Below are 18,937 nucleotides of genomic sequence, written 5' to 3'. Positions count from 1 at the left end.
CACATCAATTTGAATACTAGACGAAGCGACAGTCACATCTCCGGCGGGATCCCCCTGACGTTATGGCGACCTGGCAGGGGGGGCCCCCTCTTGTCATATAGAATTCTTTACATTGAGATTGCATATACAAGGACCTGCTGCCAGCAGTGGCAGAGGGATAGACATGTTTTCAACACTTAACACTCCCCCCCCCCCCCCTCCCCCCTAGATAAGGTTTTTTTTTTAGTCTCTGCACCTCCAAAATTTCTGGACTCCTCGCAGGCATTTTTGCATGACGTCAAAACTGTCTGGATTTTGCAGTGTGGCTCGTAGCTGCCGATTTTTGTAAAGTGGGTCGGGGCGCGTTTCCCGCGGAGACGCCCCGGAAGCCCTCAGCCATTTTTTTCGCTGTGCTGTAGGAGGAGCTGCGTTTCAATGTCCCAGCATGCACTGCAGACAGAGGCGGGGGGGGGTGTGTGCTTGTGGTGTCGTCGGGAGGTTCCAGTCCTTTTTTTGTTTTTTTTTTAAAGAGAGAGTCGAGGGCCCGGTGTGAGAAACCTAGCGTCGGGCCTGCCTGTATTGAGCATACACACGCACACGCGCTTGTTCTCTCTCTCACACACACACACACACACACACACACACAAACAGGCACACGTACAGACACATATACACTGAAAATACACACGCACAGAAGGAAGCACTAGTTGATTCAGAATGAGAGGACGGCTGTTAAAGTGCAATATCTACATGTAATTCAAATCAAGAGAACATCACCAGCGCCACCTCCTGGAGTTGTCGAGCTCCGAGTTTCCCTGATAACCAACGGCTGTGGTTGACACCCCTGCCATGCACACAATCAGGTGGGGTAGGGGTGAGAATAAGAGTGGGTGGGGGGGGGGGGGTGCATTGCCCCCTACTGGCCAGAGGGCGTTACAGCGGCCGGTCAGTGTCGTGAACCGTCCTGTTCCTTTGCATTTCTTTTCTTCTTTTTTTTACAACTACCTCCCATGCAGCCGTCTCAAGATGTGACAAACAAAATCAGACGCGTCCCCCGAAGACCTGGAGCCGAGTGGGTTTTTCTCTGGTGTTGTGCATTTGGAGGGGAGAGTGAAAAAAGAACAAAATGACCCGTCTCTGAACAAAAATGACGGCGAGCTCGAGCGCAACGTGGTGATGGAGTCGCCGCCGCTGCAGCCCCCCCCCCCCGCCCTCCAAGGGGCCAAATCTCCTTACAGCACAAAGCAAGAAAAAGCGTTTCCATGTGCAAGTTTGTTTCTGTGAAAAACAGGCAAATGTCCTATGATTGCAACAAGCTCTCGTCTGTATTTCATACTAGTCAAAACTTGGTTTTGAAAAAATAAATAAATACAAAAACGGAACAAAAAAACAGAAACGTGTTTACAAGTTTACATTGTGCAGTGCTGCATATACATAACGCCCTCACAGTCGGCTTTGATTTGGACTGTGACACATTTTTGACACAAAGCTTCCTGACAAAAATGTCATTCTTAAAGTGAGATAGAAGAAAACAAAGAGCAGATCTGAGCGAGCAAGATGGGGGTCGAGGAGGGGGGCTGCAGAGAGTGATTGGAGTGGTGCGTTGACAGGACCTGGTCCCCGATGCTAAAGGCCATGCCGAGGGGGAAGGAGGGGGGAGAGGGGGGGCAGGTCCAGGGTGGAGGAGGGGAGCTGCCAAGGACAAGGTCCTCCTCCAGGAGAAAGGGAAGAGGGGGGGGTGTACTTTTCTCTTTGGGTGCAGGGTGAAGTCAGTCATTCTGTTAGGAACGACCTCAAAAAGGGGGAGTTCTCTCTACAGTGGGGTTTTGGTTCAAATCAGGATTCATGGTATGAAATAAGATCCAGTTTTTAAATTTTTTTTTTCTACACAGACTCTTAGTTTGGTTCGTGGAAAGAGGCTTTGGGATGGCGCGTGGAAAATCTACAATGGGGAAATAGTGACAACGGACACCAACAGTCAAACAGGGGCCCTGATGATTCCAGAGGTCCCCGACATCTAAAGCCATGCTAGATGGGGAAAGGTAGCAGGAGCACAGAGGGAGTAAAGACTAAAGACTGCGGGAGTGGGGAACGCCCGAACATGGGCACTAAGGGCCGGCACCGTGTGACAAGAGGACCAATCAGAGACATGGAATGGAGTCCGCTCTTAACAGCACGCTGCCTCTTGGGGGGGGGAAATGAAGGGACAAAAAAGGGGGAGATATAAGGGAGAGAGAGGAGTCTGAGACTGAATGATGGGAGAGAGTCTGCAGGCGGAGCGAGGTCCAGTGTTTATGAAAAGGGGGGGGGGGGGGGGGGGGGGGTTCGGTACGGGGATGGGGGAGAAAGTTGAGGTTTTGGTTTCCGAGGCATGCGGCTGCGCTCTACTCCTCCATGCACATGGGCAGGTTGACGAAGGTGAAGACGTTGTACTCGATCATGATGGAGAAGCAGAGGAAGACGGCGTACAGGATGAGGACGTAAATGCCCAGCTTCACATCCAGCCTCCACTTGTTCAGGTGGATCCCCAGCACCTGCACACACACACACACACGCAATTTGAAAATGATACCAAAACTTAGCACCAAGTGTGGAAGGCGCCCCCCCCCCCCCCCCCCCGGGTTAAAGCTCCTCTGATCTCCCTATCAAACAGTGATGTACGATTATCTCCGGACACAATTACAGTCCAAACGAGGTTTAGCTCTGAAGCAGTTGTTGGACCTACTTTGCCTGATAAACCAGTGATTTGCTTGCTAAGCTTGTTTAAAAATGTTCATTGTCAAAAAGAGAGAGAGTGGTGGGGGGTGGGGTGGGGGTAATGATCCAACCGTGATTACCATTAGTGTAATTACAGTAATCATATTGCAAATGCACTGTACATCCCATCCACTTGACACGCAAAACCTAATGTTAAAGTGCTAATCCCATCAGTTTTTGGGTTTTTTATATATATCTCCATCTTTGGTGCTCAGTAAATATCATTGACAGTTGCTCACCGTCAGAGCCACAGAGCCCAGCAGAAGCACCACCGAGTACAACAGCCCCCGACTGTTAATCATGACCTACAACACACAAGACAGACAGAGTGAGGTCAACAATGGATCTGTGGCCTTTTGAATCTCATTATTCACCGTCAATGATGAGGCTTCACCGCAATTTGATTATCTGACACACACAAACATGTCCATGCAGGAATAACAAGGTGTAACGTAAACGTGTCTGTTACCTCTGACCCGTAGCTGACACACATGGTCTGCAGAGCCCAGGGGACTCCCAGTCCCACCAGAATGTCAAACACGTTGCTGCCAATAGTGTTGGACACCGCCATGTCGCCCAGCCCTGGAACACAACACACAGCAGTGGAGGTTATCTGAAAGGCCATCCTGTAGCTCGAAGCAGGGATGGGATTTGAGGTTGTTTTTCCCCCAGGATTTAAAAAAGGACACACAACTCACTTTTATGTCCGATTGGAGATTCACCGTTTTCCTGTTTTGTGTTCATGATCACATCCTTGTTGACTATAGCTTTCCATTTGTAAATGCTAACAATGCACATTTGCATGTCCAGATTATTTTCTATACAAATACATTTTTACCTCCATCTGTACATTTTTACAAGGCAACACTGTAGCTCACAAGACACGTCTGGACCCATGTTCTTCCATCTGTCCACTTGATAATGGCAGCAACCAGCAAAACTATCAATGAAGACACTGTATCTTTATTTGTTGTATTATTCTCAATATGTTTGATTATTGTAATAATCTGTTGTTTTCTTCAATACTTATTCAGTCTTATTCTGATAGCCTATCCTCTGCTGCTGTGGTAACCCAATTTCCCCACAGGGATCATTAAAGTTTCATATAATCCTACATAAAAACAACAACAACAACAACAACAACAACAAACAACAAAGGAAAGGAATACCTTGCCGAGCAACGATGAGACTGGCAATGCAGTCTGGAACACTGGTGCCGGCTGCCAGGAAAGTGATGCCCATGATGACATCGGGAATGCCCAGAGTATAGCCAATAATAGTTACCTGCAAGTATAGAGAGAAACCATCAGAGCTTGTATGTCAGCCTGATAGAGAGCATCCTTGTTTTTAATATCTCTGTGTGGCATGGGCACTTGACTTTAATAAATAGAAACAAGCTGAACAGGATTGTTAAGACAGCAGGGAAGATAGTAGGCCGCCAACAAAAGCCATTAGAACACAGGAAAGCCCTGTCAATCATTAATGACAAGACACATCCCCTCCACCCTGAGTTTGAGTTGCTCCCCTCAGGGCGACGCTATAGAATACCCCTGGCAAAGAAAAAGATCTACAAGGGTTCTTTTATCCCAAATGCAATTAATGTGGTCAAGGCTGTACACCGTGGGTATGAATGCACTGTTGTTGTACAGTTGAGAGATCTTTGTTCTGTTAATGTGATGTTTTGTTGATGTTTTTATCTTGTGGACATGTTTGGACAATTTTCCTGCCTTGGCTGGACAATAAAGTTTATTCTATTCTATTACACAGCTTCTGAATGTCAAGTCAACCTCCACACCAAAACCGACAGGTTAAACTTGCCCTGATTATTGGAAAACATACATACCCCGCAGAACATCTCGTAAGACTGTTTACCAGTCTTTAGGGTCCACTTGTAAAAATCGACATACACATGATCCAGCAAGCAGACGTTTCAATCAATGCCAACTTAAATGATTCACACAGCTGGCTACTATCCCTATGGTGTATTTGGTTGGAAGATGATGAAGGAATAACAGGTGAACCAGTTAGAAAGGTGACAGAAAAACACACTCACCATCCAGACCATCAGGTAGGAGAAGACGGCGATCCAGACGGTGGAGAGGAGGAAGGAGAGCATGAAGTATTTCTCCCAGCGAGGCTTGCCACAGTTGGGGATGGAGAAGAAGAGCAGCAGGAGCAGGGGCCAGGAGATCAGCCACTTCACCTTGCTGCCGATGCCCCCTGCAGCAGACACACACACACACACACACACACATAAGAGATCGGCCACTTCAGCTGCTTGCCAAAGCTCGGCGCATCAGATACAGGGGAAAACATTTTTTGTCTCGTTTTTCTACAGTTCTACATAAATTACATCAGTCTGACACTACTTACTATAATGTATACTATAAATGTCTATCCAAAATATTTACATCAGCTTAAAAATAAGATGGTTGGTGAACTAAATCAAGGTGGGTTTACCCGCCTCTCCGTCCCCATCTAATTCCCTAAATGCCCTTTGATCTAATGTAATGCGACAACACTTCCACCCACTTGGATAGATTGATTTGTTCATAATAAATCAGATTCTGAGGGGTTTTTTTTTTCACATCAACAGCCGCTGACGGATAAAAGGGCAGCCATGTTCGGAGCTGTCATAGAGAATGATCATTAGTCGGTATATGAAGTCACTGGCTAATCTGAGGAAGGACATCAAGGCTATTGAAGTGGAAGGAGATTTTGAAGCGGAGCCTGCCAGCTTAAAACCCCTTTCAACACTAATGAAGCGCTCGAGCTCTAGTAAAATAAGCACATACAGATAGACATAAAGTAAAAATAGCTAAATGTGTAAATATCACTGAAAAGTCAAAATGTGAATTAGAGTCATTAGAGTTATATATATATATATATATTTTTTTTATTGCTTCTATATCTTTTTATGATGCAGTGTTTTTATTAATGCTGCTGACGACCGGGAAATAAAGCGTCTATCCATCTCTGCCTAATTGCACGTGCCATCACATACTTGGAATATGAAACGGGGAGATGGTGATGTTCTCCTCCTCCTCGCTGGGTTTGTCCTCCGGCACGTTTCCGTTCTCGATGTCGACCTTGCCGTCAATCACTTGCGTCTCCACGCCGTTGGAGGCTTGGACCAACTTCTGGCGCTTTCAGAAAAGAGAAACTGAGTCAAAGAGCACTACGGAAAACACACCGCCACCAGGTCGAGCTCGTTTATTGCAGATAAAAATGAAAAAGAAGAAAGAAAGAAAATATTTAAACTGTGCGAGTAAGACAAGGGAAACTCCAATGGGGATTATAAAAACGTCACCTCAAAAGAAGCAAAAAGACAAAAGAATAACAAAGACAACTGAATTGGAGAACGGAGACTAATTCAGAGACCAATTCTACTTCTTGGAGCAACAACTCCCGTCTGTACCTCTGTGATGATGAGGCGGCTGGCCATGCGGAGACGAGTCTTGGGGCCAAAATGGCTGGTGACCATGACGCGGAGGCCCGCCTCGGGGAAGCGGAACTTGGGTGGGCTGGCGTTGATGATCTCGTCCACCATCACCACCGAGCCGCGGCTGTAGGCCTGTCTAGGCTTGACTGGGGGTGGGGGTGGGGGTGGGATGGGGGGACACGTTACCACGGTGAAGCCAGTCTTTGATGGACTGTGCACACGCAGCATGTCAGCCTACCGGATCTGCATCTCCACTTCTAGCCATTTCATTTGGCGTTTTATTCATCGCTTTAAAATGGGTATACTTGCTTCCTGGCTGTGAAGCGCTTTGTCACTTTGCTTTTGAAAAGTGATAGGCAAATAAAGTCTATTATTAATACATGATGCCCCCACCCCCCCACCCCCGGCACATCCTGCAGGCGGCATTACGAGTTTAAGCAAGACCAAAACAGTGTTCCTCAGGAAGTGGGGGAAAAGCCATTAAAAGTGGTGTCAACTTGTTGTGGCATTTTCTGGTTTGTAAGTGCTTCGGTATTGAGGGTCTGGTTCTGTTTATCTTAAGTCGCTAAGGAATATTAATGGATGCTGAGCCGGAGCCATTTGGCCTGTGTGTCAGAGTTAAAGCTGCACTTGGGGAGGTTTTCATGTCAAAACACACTCGTCTTATCAGCCTAAATCACAAAGTGGGGCTGCAGTAGAGGAGAGTGTCCGATCAGCACTAATTGGGAAGCTGTACTTTCACCCTATTTGCCCAAATGAAATTCTGGCAAATTGAAACTTAAGAGCGAAATCCAAACTGTCTCCTAAGCAGCAGTGAGCAGCACTGGACAGAGAAAAGCATTAGATCTTTTCCTCTCTCATCCCTTTGGTATGAAGCATCACAGACCGGCCAGGTTGGTAAACATGAGCGAGCTGTGTGCAGTTTACAGACGTCACCTTACAGGATTTCTGAGTACTGAAGTTCAAACAGTTACCTCCTGCTGCCATTTGGAGCTGCCAACCTGCGAAGTTGCCTAGTGCCGAGCAGTTGTGAATATTTATGAGGCGACCAAGGAGCTTGATTTCAAAATCTGTGACGTGGAAGATGTAACCCCTCGCATCTGACAGGCTGAAGGTGTCTTAATCCAGGAGGCTGACATGCATGATACACATGGCCACTTCACTTTTGAGAGTTCATGCCATGTCCTGACAGTAAGACACATCTTGAAACGGTTCACCGATCTCTCAAAACTCTTCAGTTGCTATATGTTTACAATTAGCTGTAAAATGCTGTGTGGAATAAAAAAAAAGTTCTTATTAGTTTAACTCTGCCTTAATTTGACTGATTATACATGCAAGAATGCACATAAATTAACTTTGTAAACAGAGCCAGCACAAACATTTCCTCTTGTGAAATTCATTACCACTCCAGGAGTGAGTGGGTCTACGCCCCAGAGACCAGCAGAAGATAAGCAGTATGCATGCAGAAAGAGTCGGCACACAGCGGAACACTGTTGACAATAAGCAAGAGTAGGTTTAGTAAGGCTAAACAGACAGGCACATTAATATGAATGCAGTCAAAAGTGGGAAGACGTGACCGTCGGTCACGGAGAAGGGTTAAATCTCACTCGTGAGAAGCTTCTGATAGGTCAAAAGGCAGGAAGGGAGATAGTGGAGAGAACTGTGGCGTAAAGGGACATTCCACCCAAAAATGACTTTAGGGATGTTATTCTGCAAAGGTAAGATTTTTTTTAACGAGTTTTGAGATCTCAAGATCCAACATAATGCAATCCTATGGCATCAGATTGCATCACCAAAAGAAGACTAAAGAAAACCTTGTAAAACATTTTCCTGTACTCTTATAAAACAAGAACTTATTTTATTGCCTGCCGCCTAATGTATGCTGGCATAGGTTCCAGTTGTCTATCATCCTGAAAAAGGATTAAGCAGGTAGAGAAAATGAATGAATATATTAAACTTCAAAAATTAGGAAAAAAAAGCAGCTGCTGGAAAATGACTGTCCATTAAAATGCAATTCATTGATGTCATAGCACTGAAATTTCCTTGATCTTTGGACCTCAAAAAAAAGAAAAAAGAAAAAGCTTTAGAAATTGTAGGAAAGTGTGTGCTTCTGCAGAATAATATAAAAGTTATTTTCAGTGGAACTCCCTTTCTAATAAGTTTAACAGATCAAGTCAGTTCAGTGGAAAGAGGAAGGGTTAAAGCCACAGACTTTGTCCAACCCGCTAACGGGAAGGAACTACCACAGTCTTCCAGAGAGCGAAAGTCAATCATCCAAGCTATTTCCACTTCCCACCGCCCAGCAACCCCATTCTCATTTCAACACAGCGGACACATTTTCTCCCCAGAGGGTGGTCTTGGGTACCCAGCCTGTCTGGTTAACCTTACCTGCTGAGAGCAAAGGCGATGACGGGTCGTCATCCCAAACATAGTCATAACTAGCATTACCGTCCTCCATCTCACTGCTGGCCGCCGCGTTACCGTTGGCCACGTTCTTGTTCGGCTTCCCGGTGAAGAACTTCTGCATGCTGGAGTTGAATCTAGGAGATAAGAGGGAACATAACCGCTAAACCTGGGATGCTCAAAGAGTTTAGCCCAGGGTCCATATGGGAAAAATGATAGGAGCCCGGGGACTGATTCACTGTAAAAGTTTTGGCGTTCATCATTAAAGCTCATGTTTGCTGGTGAAGTAGGGTTTACTAGCTTGAGATGCAGGGCTTAGAAGTATATATTTTACTCATTAACGCAATTAACCTTTTTGCTTAACCTGCTTTTATAGATTGAGTTTAAATTGGCCTACTTTCTATAAACCTGTTCAAGTCATTACACTATAAATGGAATGATTGAACATTAACTATGGGTCTCTTGCGCTTATGGAATATGCAGTTGGGGCCACCAAGAAAATGTCCTCTATAACAAAATGATTCCAAGAGCCAATCACTAGGCTTTCATCAGTCACATGGGTCAACAATGATACCCTGTGAGTTCCAGCGCTTTAAATGGTTCAACCTTCACAAATACTGAACGTACTGCTGCCACAGAACATGAATAGACAGAACGTTCCTTCCACTGTTTGGGCATTAAGGCCATAAAGTGTGTCACACTTGCTAGGAAACTGTGCACATGTGTCTGTTAGCAAACTGTCAAAACTCAGCTGAAAGCTAACGTTAGCGATGAGACTAACGCAGCTTTATCAAAGACTGTACTTCTCTCGCTAGCTCTTCTAGTCAACATTAGCATATTAGCATACCATGACAGCAAGGTGACAGAGAAGCTCCTTTGGTCCTTGCTGCAAAACTTCCTGCCTCAGCGACTTGCTGTAACTCAGTTTACATGGAAGCTAGCCCAACAGTACACATAAAAATGGCCGCCGCTCTAACCATCCTGGAACGTTGATTTGCATGGGAATGACCGTTCTATCCATTCAAGTTCTGCGACTGCTGCTGCCTGTGAACACAATGTGAGCACAGATAACACTTGCACCGCCAAGGAAAGCTGTACTAACCGTTTACAGGTTCTGCACCTTCAGCAACCAACATTAAGATTTAGAAACCTCTTGGATTCTCACAGTGCACTACATTCAGCGCTACCACTTTACTAGCATAAGCTCTGAAAAACATATCATGACTTAAGACTAATAGCACTAGCAGCCATTTGCAATTATTTTTTACATCTCATGCTCCTACATTTCTCTTAACTTTTGGGAAAATTTGGAGAACGCACGGCTCCTTGAGGGAGTAAATTATCACAGCGGGAGCCCTGCAAGGTCACCCCCGCAGTACTGATAGGGAGTATATAAAAAAAAAAAAAATACACACACACTCCGCTCCATTTTGATAGGAACAACCCAAAATGGTCAGCGGGTATTTTTGGGAGAGGGAGACATATGACAGTATAGCCTACAGTAAGCACTTCTTCTCTCCAAATGAGACAGGAGAGGAGTGATCCGGTTAAGCCTATGCTCTTAGCCACTGCAGAGGGAGAAAGATTAAACTCTTATGGCAGGGAGAGAGCAGGCTGCTGCTGAGTGTAACACAGATTACCAGCTGGGCGACCCCGCTGAACCACAACACAGACAGCAGCACAGGCAGACGCGGCTGGCATCCTGCGGTTTCCACTTTATCTAGAAAAGACACTGCGCTGGCATATTGGATGGATTTAGTGTTTTTATGCCAGCTTTTATGCCATGTGCCCACACAAATTAATAGACAAGTTGCTGTGATGTTTTTGTCCGTCAGATGTTTTTTGGCATTTCTTGCCTTTAATTGATAGATAAGAGAGAGAGGGGAGAGATTAGGGAGGGAGAGAGAGGGGGATGGCATCCAACTAAGGTCCCGGGCTGGATTCGAACGCAGGACATCACAGTTACATAGTACGCACCGCAGGACGCCCCTGCTCTGATGTTTTTTTAATAGTCTCTCCCAAGTTTAAAAGAAAGCTACAATACTTTGTTGATTAAAAGAGATTTGTTTTATGTTCACATGGGATTAGAGAAAAGCTGTTTTGTTATATCTCTGAAATAAGGATTCTGATTTAAGCATCTGTTGAAACCAAACCACTGAACACATAGCATTAAACATCAGTATATCACTGTTGAATTAATTGTGATAATTTGGTATGATTACCGTACACAAATGAAACCGCGATTGATAGCTTCTATCTCATACCGTTATTGTTAGTGCTAATGTTTCACAAAAATAAGACCACATTTCCCATAAACCCTGTTTATGTCACAAAGACAATCTTTGCTTCTTCAAAGATGTTCTCTTTGGCTTTACGGAAGAGGATAAACATGTGATTTTTCCTGCCATAGTGAGAAACTCTTTTTCGTTTTGTGTCGTAAAGCAATCCAGCAGATTTCCTGCCAAATCCAGAGGCACACAATGTAAAATGCAGTGTAGAGGCCGGTAGAGACTGCTGACCTTCTCTGGGATGGTCTTGTTTGTTCACAGTAATTATACCATTGTCTCAAAATTAATGTGGTAATGATGTCAAAATGCTACATATAGCACCTTTAATCCCCTGTAAAACTACATATGAATACATCATAATTTAACTTGATGGTAGCTTAATTCGTTAGAGAAGCAAACTTATCTGAGCAGGGGAAGTGAACAAGACACTTTTACCTCCATCTACAACTAAACTTGAAGTGCCTTTGATCAAGGCACTTAAACCCCCCAACTTCTCCAGTGGAACTGCTCAGTCCAAGACTGGTTCTACTGGGCAGCTCCCAGGTATGAGTATCCCTCGCTCCCCATGCCAACACTCAGGCCGATGTTGCGAGTAAGGAGGTGTTCTCCATCGACCTGCCTGGTTAATCATGGGTTAAGAAAACCAAATGAGTTTTAGGAATGCGCAGAACTCACTTCATGATGAGGATATATCCAGCGTACATGACCACCAGCACCAGACTCTCCCACCTGAGACAGAGGAAGACACAGGATGAGAGCTAAAATAACACCACAGCTACATTATACAGCCTTGTGGCATTCGGGCTGTCAGAGTTCCTACACATTTTTGCGAAGAAACATGAATTTTACATGAGTATTTCCCTGACCAGTATATGCCAGCAGCTATGTTGTAGTGAAAAGCTTATCTCGATGTCCCAACTTCTTCTTTTTCCCTGCTATAACCGTCACTTGGGACTTATACAATCAGAAAAACCCATTCCTTCAAATGGTAATTAGATCTACTGGCAACCGAGCTTGACATTTAAAAAAAGATTTAGAAATTTCCATGACACTTTCAAAACTTTTTGGATACGCATCATTTTCCATAACTTTTCCCGGAATTTTCAAAACCAGGTGTCCATGACTAGCGGTTCTCATCCCTGCACCAATTCTTCACAAATGCCTCTTAACCATTGAATGAATGAATGAATGAATGAATGAATGAAGGTGTGATACATTTCCAAGAGGTTACGTGGATGACTCACTTACCACACTATCTTCTCGTCATAGATGAACTGCAAAACAAAAAGGAAAATATTCATCATATTAAAACAATGTGAAAGCGGAAAGTAGCTGCTGGTGTTCATTGACAAATGCATGTAATGAATGTATGACTTGTCCGACTTACTGCAATCAGAGCCAACACAGAGAGGATGTAGTAGAAGGAATCCCTGAAAACCGACCACCAGGTCAGCATCACCACCTGAGACAGGGAGACACACAGGGAGGCACACTCTTATTTCAGATACTTTTGCTTTTACAGTACGTCCAAAGCAGTTCAGTGGAGCACTATGTGGCGAACATTCATTATAGAAAGCCCTTCATGGATAAATGTGACTTGACAGTCGGACGCCTAGAGAAGGAACGCAGCCTTAAGATCTGTTTATGCCTCCAGAGTTCAGTTCTCCATTTCCACTAAAACCGGTTCGGAGAAAAACTAACTGAAGCAGATGGCTTTATTTCCCCTCAGCAAAAAAAAAAACTTCTGCCACACATGTGCTGTTCTACAGTCCAGAAATAAACAGAATGCAGCCGCAGCACTAAATCTCCAGCTCTCACACACACACAAACACACACCCACCTGTCCGGCGAAGATTCCGCAGACGCCGATGATGCACAGGATGTTGAAGACCGCTGAGCCGACGATGGTCCCCACCCCCACGTCACCGTGGGTGATGAAGACACCTGCACACGAGGAGGTGGCCAATCAGAATCAGCCCTGACACCAACCATCTGGGAATGTCTGTCTGCGTGTGTGTGTGTGTGTGTGTGTGTGTGTGTCTGTACCAATGACAGAGGCAAACAGTTCTGGCGCAGAACTGCCGGCTGCCATGAAGGTGGCTCCGGCAACATCTTCGCTCAGGTCTAGTTTCTAGACAAATAAAAAGAGGAGCTGATTGGTTAAGACGGACACACCGGGATGGCGAGACGATGACGCTGAAAGAAGAAAGACGGCAAAAGTACCTCGCAGATCTTCTCCAGCGATGTGACAAAGTAGTCGTCGCATATTATGGCGAGGGCCAGGAACATGTAGAGCGCCTGGAGACAGGAGAATCACAAGAGTTAAGTTTGCAGAGTGTGAGAAAGAGAGAGAGAGACAGAGAAAGAGAGAGAGAGAGAAGAGAGAATGTGCAAGCGCACGCCCGCATATATAGATTCTTAATCAGCAGAAATTAGCTGAGTTAATAGAAACTTGGCAGGCCGAAGATATTCTCCTGCAAAAGGACAGGTGAAGGAGAATCTAAAAGCGCAGCACCCAATTAAAATTGGACTTGCATTAAATTCAAACGTCAATTCGGTGACAAGCCGTTTTCCTTACACTGTGAAAAATCTAGTGGATCTGCATACTCCCGCCGTTGTCAGAGGAGAGGAGGGGGCGGGGGGGCGGGAAAGGAGCCTATTTCAGTAGCTGACGCGAGATCTATAAATTATAGATCAGGTGTGACATCATGGGCCGGCAGCTCGGGCAGCGGTGCTCTTCTCTATGCTGTCCACAGGGGGCAGCGCAGGACTGCGGTGCGCTCACACCTCCACATCACAGACTCCTCTCTTGTGTTGCAGCCACATCATAATATTAAGTCATATTTCAGTGTGGAACAGCAGGCCGGGGACAGTGCTCAGTATTCTGGACAGAGGCTCGTATCTCTCAGGTCATATTTGAGATAAGCGTCTTCATATCCCGGTCATGAATGTGCCTGTGTACGTGACTTTTGGAGAATTTTCCGAATATTACCATGGAAGCCAAACTTCCATGGTAGCAAAATCCAACGGTAATCAGGATAAGGTGTTATTATGCCTATTATCCTGGCTAATGTTGCCGTATGCCAGCTTTCATTTGGGTTTAGAACAATTGAGATACGAGCCTTATCCCCGCAACTTAAAAAGGGTACAGCATTTACATGTGGCAACTCTTTATACTTGAGTGTCCCGAATAAATGGGAATATTCATGTGCATGTAAATGTACTCATTGAGGTGGGAAAGGAGGCTACATCCCTGCTTTTGGCCTGATGAGTGCAGATCTAACAACCATGTGGACAAGGCAAGGTACCGTGATCCTTAAACATTCACCACCGAACAAACTGGCTCTGGTTTATCAGCCCGGCATTGAAACATTTGCAAATTTGAGTCCGAAAATGGTCAAAAGACGCAGGTTCTTGTTTGATTTAGGAAACTCGTTAAAGCCAATTAACTCCAGCATGAAGAGTGCATTCAAAAGAGCACCGACGTGAACAATAACACATCCACATGCAATAATGTTCTTTCTCTCCAATGAAATCCGCAGGTGGCTTGTGTCTTTCAGTGAAACCGCTGGAGCCGAACATGCACGAGCGTAGAGCGTAATGGTTTCTATTGTGATGAAACGGCTCAGCCCAAATAAATAAAATATATAAAAAAAGACATTTGTCAGTCCTAATCCCTGACCTAATGAAATTGTGCCATTTGCTGAAGTGGTAGGTTTTATTTTTGGACATGTATTCAGATCCCCATTAGCTGGCGCCGGGGTCACGCAAGATCTAATGCAAGTGATCGCATATTCTATGATTTATAAAGTCCCAATTGCAAAGATTTTTTGCTTCTACTACTGAATTTGCTTGTCCACCTTTCTGAGTGAATGCAAATTTGGTCTACCTGTATCCCGAGTTCAAAGTGATACACTGACACTTGCAGGAAAATGGCTCCAAGCTCATTTTAATATGAATGGACGCTCACTTGAGAAATAAATACGCTCCACTGTGGCATCTTTAAGATCTTAATATCTGCCTGTGCGAAAACTGCAGCCGTACCTCCGCCTTACCTTCCAGGCTGTAAAAAGGTAGAACAGCACTTAGGCTATCTGAACTGCTTCTAAATCTACCTGCAAATCGGTCGCTGAGCTCCATTTAAAACTGTTGATTGGGGACCGAGGTGATGGGAGACGCAGGTGCAGCATCTTAACAAAAAAAACTCCTCTTACCGCCAGGATGTGCAGCAGAATGGCCCCGCTCTTTCTCTCGTCGTTGGAGAAAAGGTCATCGGGGAACTCGTGTACTGCTGAGAAAGGGAAAGAGAGAGAGAGAGAGAGAGAGAGAGAGAGAGAGAGAGAGAGAGAGAGAGAGAGAGAGAGAGAGAGAGAGAGAGAGAGAGAGAGAGAGAGAGAGAGAGAATGAGAATGTCCCGGTCACCACACAATCAGCGGCGCGGCGGCGAGGTGCGCGTCCCCGTCCCGCCCAGCCAAGAGTGCTGTATGACTTCATGATGGGTGCCGGTCTCAAAAAGAACAGGCCCCGGGGTGCCGTGCCGGCTCGGCAGGCTCGGGCGTATACTGTGAACTCGCAGCGTTGTGGCTTTAAATCCGACCTTTGACCTATGCAGCGTGCCATTGCTTCCTCTTACTCTCTTCCTATGTAAGCAACAGCTCCTTGTATACCTAAAAAGGGCAGTCCGGACCATTAAAAATCTTAATCCAAAAACAAATCTAAATAGTACACTGTGGTATGAGATCATCATCCAAAAATGCTGGGGACATTATCAAGGGTTTTGAATTTTCATAAGAGGGAAATGGCTCACATCAGTTGCTCACATCTCTGCTTTTTCAAAAAAACATCCTTGGGCTAAATCATCCTCAGCCTGCAGTATGTCACGCCACCCGGCGACCAGTGACTTCATACCTATTCATGCCCAAGTTAGGGAAAAAAATAAAAGAATAGAACTCAACCATCAACCATCTCCTCAAAAAGAAAAAACTGATGTAGAAGCTTGGGCTATATTAAGAGCCTGAAGTCATACAGAATTAAAGCAAGCAGGCAGAAAAACCTCCCATGCTGAGGGGACTCGTCATCCATCATCCAGAGCCCAGCTGGAGCGCAGTGTGATCGCGGTACCACCATACGGCTCGCATCTCTGGGACCGCGGCCACGCCGCCGAGCACCTGGCTGGAGACGGGAGCCGGCCGTCTCCCCGATGGGACCCGGGCGTCCGGGGGAGCGGCCTCCGATCCAGCAGGAGGCGAGGTTGCGTCTTTGCCTCTCAACGAGCCCACAAGATTATTGGCACGTTTGCTTGGCACACAAAATGACAGTGGGTCTAATATTGCAGGTAGGACAAACTATCAAGCTGAAAAGATTTACTCAAATTGATGGGGCGAGGGTGGGGGTCCGTTTTGCTGTTGCCCTACTTCTAAAAACACACGCGCACACAAACTATATGAGGACAAAATGCGATGGTCTTAGCCAGCAGAATGACGCTGTTTACAAAATCAAGCAAATCATTTGGAGCCTTGCCGCAGATGGACCCGTGAATTGGAACAGCGCTCAACTGAGACTCGTCGCCGCACCTGTCCCGACCGCGGTGTGGTCTGTTCTCGTGACGCGATGGCGCGTGCGCATGACTGAAGCTGCACGCCACTTGGAACACACCGCAGACAAAGCGGTTTACAAATACTTATTTCACAGGGTGTAGTCCGAGCCCGCTTAATCACCTGCATGCCCCCTGGATTGCATTCAATGACGTCATGCATGTGGAAATTTAGTGCGTTTGTTGTGGCTCCATGTCTCCAGCTACCAAGATACCTTTGCAACTGTTCAAGAAAGAGCAGTGACAGAAAAATCAGAATGCTATTTGCAGCTGTGGGACACAAATGAATCCATGACCTTGATTTGGAGGGTTTTGGTGTCCCACATGCGACACTGCCGTCCTCAGCCTTGGTGACATGAAATGTAACTGATAGATTATTAGATTAGGTGAGGGAATAATAATGACTGATACAGCAGGGATGCAGATTATGATCTTAATTTATAATGAGAAACTGCGTAACACCCGGCTGACATTGGAATACTGTAACAACATCGACTTTAACAGGCTACACCTATAAAGCTTTGGCTCATTTCATTTCTGACAGGTTTATGTGCTGAATGAAACGTGTCGGCCGGCCGACTGCCTCAACCACAGGCGCAATCAATTACAGGATTTGACAGCTGCGCCCTCAGAGGTGACGGGAAAAAAATTGATGCCGATACAGAAGGCTATATAGTGTATGGATATACATATCCATACACTATTCTACCTACAGAAGCTTTTTTTGAATGCTTTTGACTAGGGATGGGACGATACGATACGAGATATGGGCTTCACGATTCAATACAACCATGATATGATGAAATAAATCGCATCATAAAAGATCAAGTATGACTGCAGAATTATGTTTACTTCTGAGACACAAATCTTTCTAGCAGTGGCATTGGCTTGCTAGAATGTAAACAACAATCTAAAAATGTGTAAATAATATAATTTGGATGGAGAGTTTGTGAAATTGTGATGGGCAAGCCGTCTCATTTGTGAATAAAACGTAGCTAATCACAATTCATATTTCTGCCCCACGATACGTATTGTAACATTTTTGTATTGCGATATATTAAATTTCAATATACTGTCATACTATACCTACTTTTGACAAAAAACGGAAAACCATGGACTAAAATGTTCCAGCAAAACATAGCTCTGAACTGCCTGCTGTCCCAGCCTATTCACCTACTCTTCCCATGTTCACAGTTACCGCCTTGTAAGTCTGCCTTGAATCAATAATTCAATGGCACAGCCATCTCCGTCCTGTAGTTACTTGTTCGGGCCCTTGCCACCGTATACAATCGGGTCCGGCTGTGAGCGTGTTAAAAATAGGTGATCACAAAGGTGCTTAAAGGGCGCCGGCACAGGGAGAGCGGAGAGATGACAGGCAGGCAGGGGTCGCCTCCCGCCCCTGTTAACAGCCAGCTAGACACCATCTGCGGGGTTTTCGCCTGTGCCTCCTCACTGCGGAGGTCAGCCCAGACGGGAATGAGCGGCCAACATGAAGAAAGGTCGGTGGAAACAGAAGGGGGACGAGAGAAAGATGAAGTAGCCGTCTATAGCCAAAAATATCACACAAATACGTAGCTCAAATGGGTCAAGGTGATGCTCGGTTGCAGACAAATAGGAGAAATTAATGAACTGGAGAAGTGACATCATTATCATGTGTTGTGCATGTATCGTTCATTACAGAGATTATAGACAGACTCCTGTAGGTATTTATATTTTTGCCATCTTGGGCACTATGACCTGCCATTGGTCCATAATCAGGCTTTAAAAAGAAAGTGTACTGCGTCACATTGTAAGCAGACTTCTGTGTCAGGAAGCTTTGTATCAGTGGGACCGCATGAGGTGTTCCAATTCACTATGAACTCTAAATCCTCAGGTAAATATGTTTAAGATGAGCGGTGTTGTGCAAGCTGCTTTCAGAGTAAACATATTCCGCCGAGCAGCAGCCTCTGTGGATTGCAAAACTCCGAAAAACCAACTGAAACTTTTATTTATCCTGCTGTTCTTGTTTTTGCATGGGACCGCTTTCTTTTTTGGGAGGAGGGGAGGGAGGGAGGGAGGGAGGTGGGTGGGTTGTCTTGGACTGGAACGGCAGGCAGGAGGCAAAAAAACAACAAAAAAAAAAAACAAGTCCTCTTCAGAAGCTAAGCTACAAATCTATTAATAAACCCTGGATTCTCTGTTTGGACACCTGACTGTGCTGCTTATACAAGAAATTACTGGCAACACTTTTGTTCATCTGTCTCCCCCCCCTCCCCCATCATCTTATCAGCCCCAGGAGTAATTACTAAGTCCGCACAGAGTCCTCGCAAGAAGCCTTTGGAGGATTTTAGAGGAACCGGCGCTGCCCCGCGAGCCACATTAATGCTTTGAAGCCCGCCGCTGCCTAACTTGCGGTCAAGTAAGATTCTTTTTCCCCTGAAACCTGCTTTGATTCCACATGCTGGAGACAAAGCTGCTCTTAGACGGGGTGACTGT

General features: G+C 45.5%; 1 protein-coding gene across 2 annotated transcripts in view; it reads right to left on the bottom strand.

Moving 5' to 3' along the window:
• Positions 1-2,363: 2,363 nt before the first annotated feature.
• Positions 2,364-18,937, bottom strand: part of slc24a4b (solute carrier family 24 member 4b) — a 28,184-nt gene continuing 11,610 nt past the window's right edge. The window contains exons 3-17 of one of the 2 annotated variants that reach the window (XM_071904350.2): positions 15,084-15,160; positions 13,093-13,167; positions 12,916-13,000; positions 12,710-12,813; positions 12,257-12,331; positions 12,118-12,143; positions 11,545-11,598; positions 8,567-8,718; positions 6,155-6,324; positions 5,741-5,882; positions 4,790-4,956; positions 3,906-4,020; positions 3,206-3,318; positions 2,976-3,041; positions 2,364-2,513 (exon numbers count right to left, since the gene is read on the bottom strand). In XM_071904350.2, coding sequence (XP_071760451.1) covers positions 2,364-2,513; positions 2,976-3,041; positions 3,206-3,318; positions 3,906-4,020; positions 4,790-4,956; positions 5,741-5,882; positions 6,155-6,324; positions 8,567-8,718; positions 11,545-11,598; positions 12,118-12,143; positions 12,257-12,331; positions 12,710-12,813; positions 12,916-13,000; positions 13,093-13,167; positions 15,084-15,160 — 1,571 coding nt within the window. The remainder of the gene's footprint in view (positions 2,514-2,975; positions 3,042-3,205; positions 3,319-3,905; positions 4,021-4,789; positions 4,957-5,740; positions 5,883-6,154; positions 6,325-8,566; positions 8,719-11,544; positions 11,599-12,117; positions 12,144-12,256; positions 12,332-12,709; positions 12,814-12,915; positions 13,001-13,092; positions 13,168-15,083; positions 15,161-18,937) is intronic. The other variant, XM_071904351.2, reaches the window with a different exon arrangement.

Source organism: Centroberyx gerrardi, chromosome 18 (assembly GCF_048128805.1).
Source record: "Centroberyx gerrardi isolate f3 chromosome 18, fCenGer3.hap1.cur.20231027, whole genome shotgun sequence".
NCBI lineage: Eukaryota > Metazoa > Chordata > Actinopteri > Beryciformes > Berycidae > Centroberyx > Centroberyx gerrardi.
Note: the sequence above shows the minus strand (reverse complement) of the source record. Positions and strands in the feature narration are given on the sequence as shown.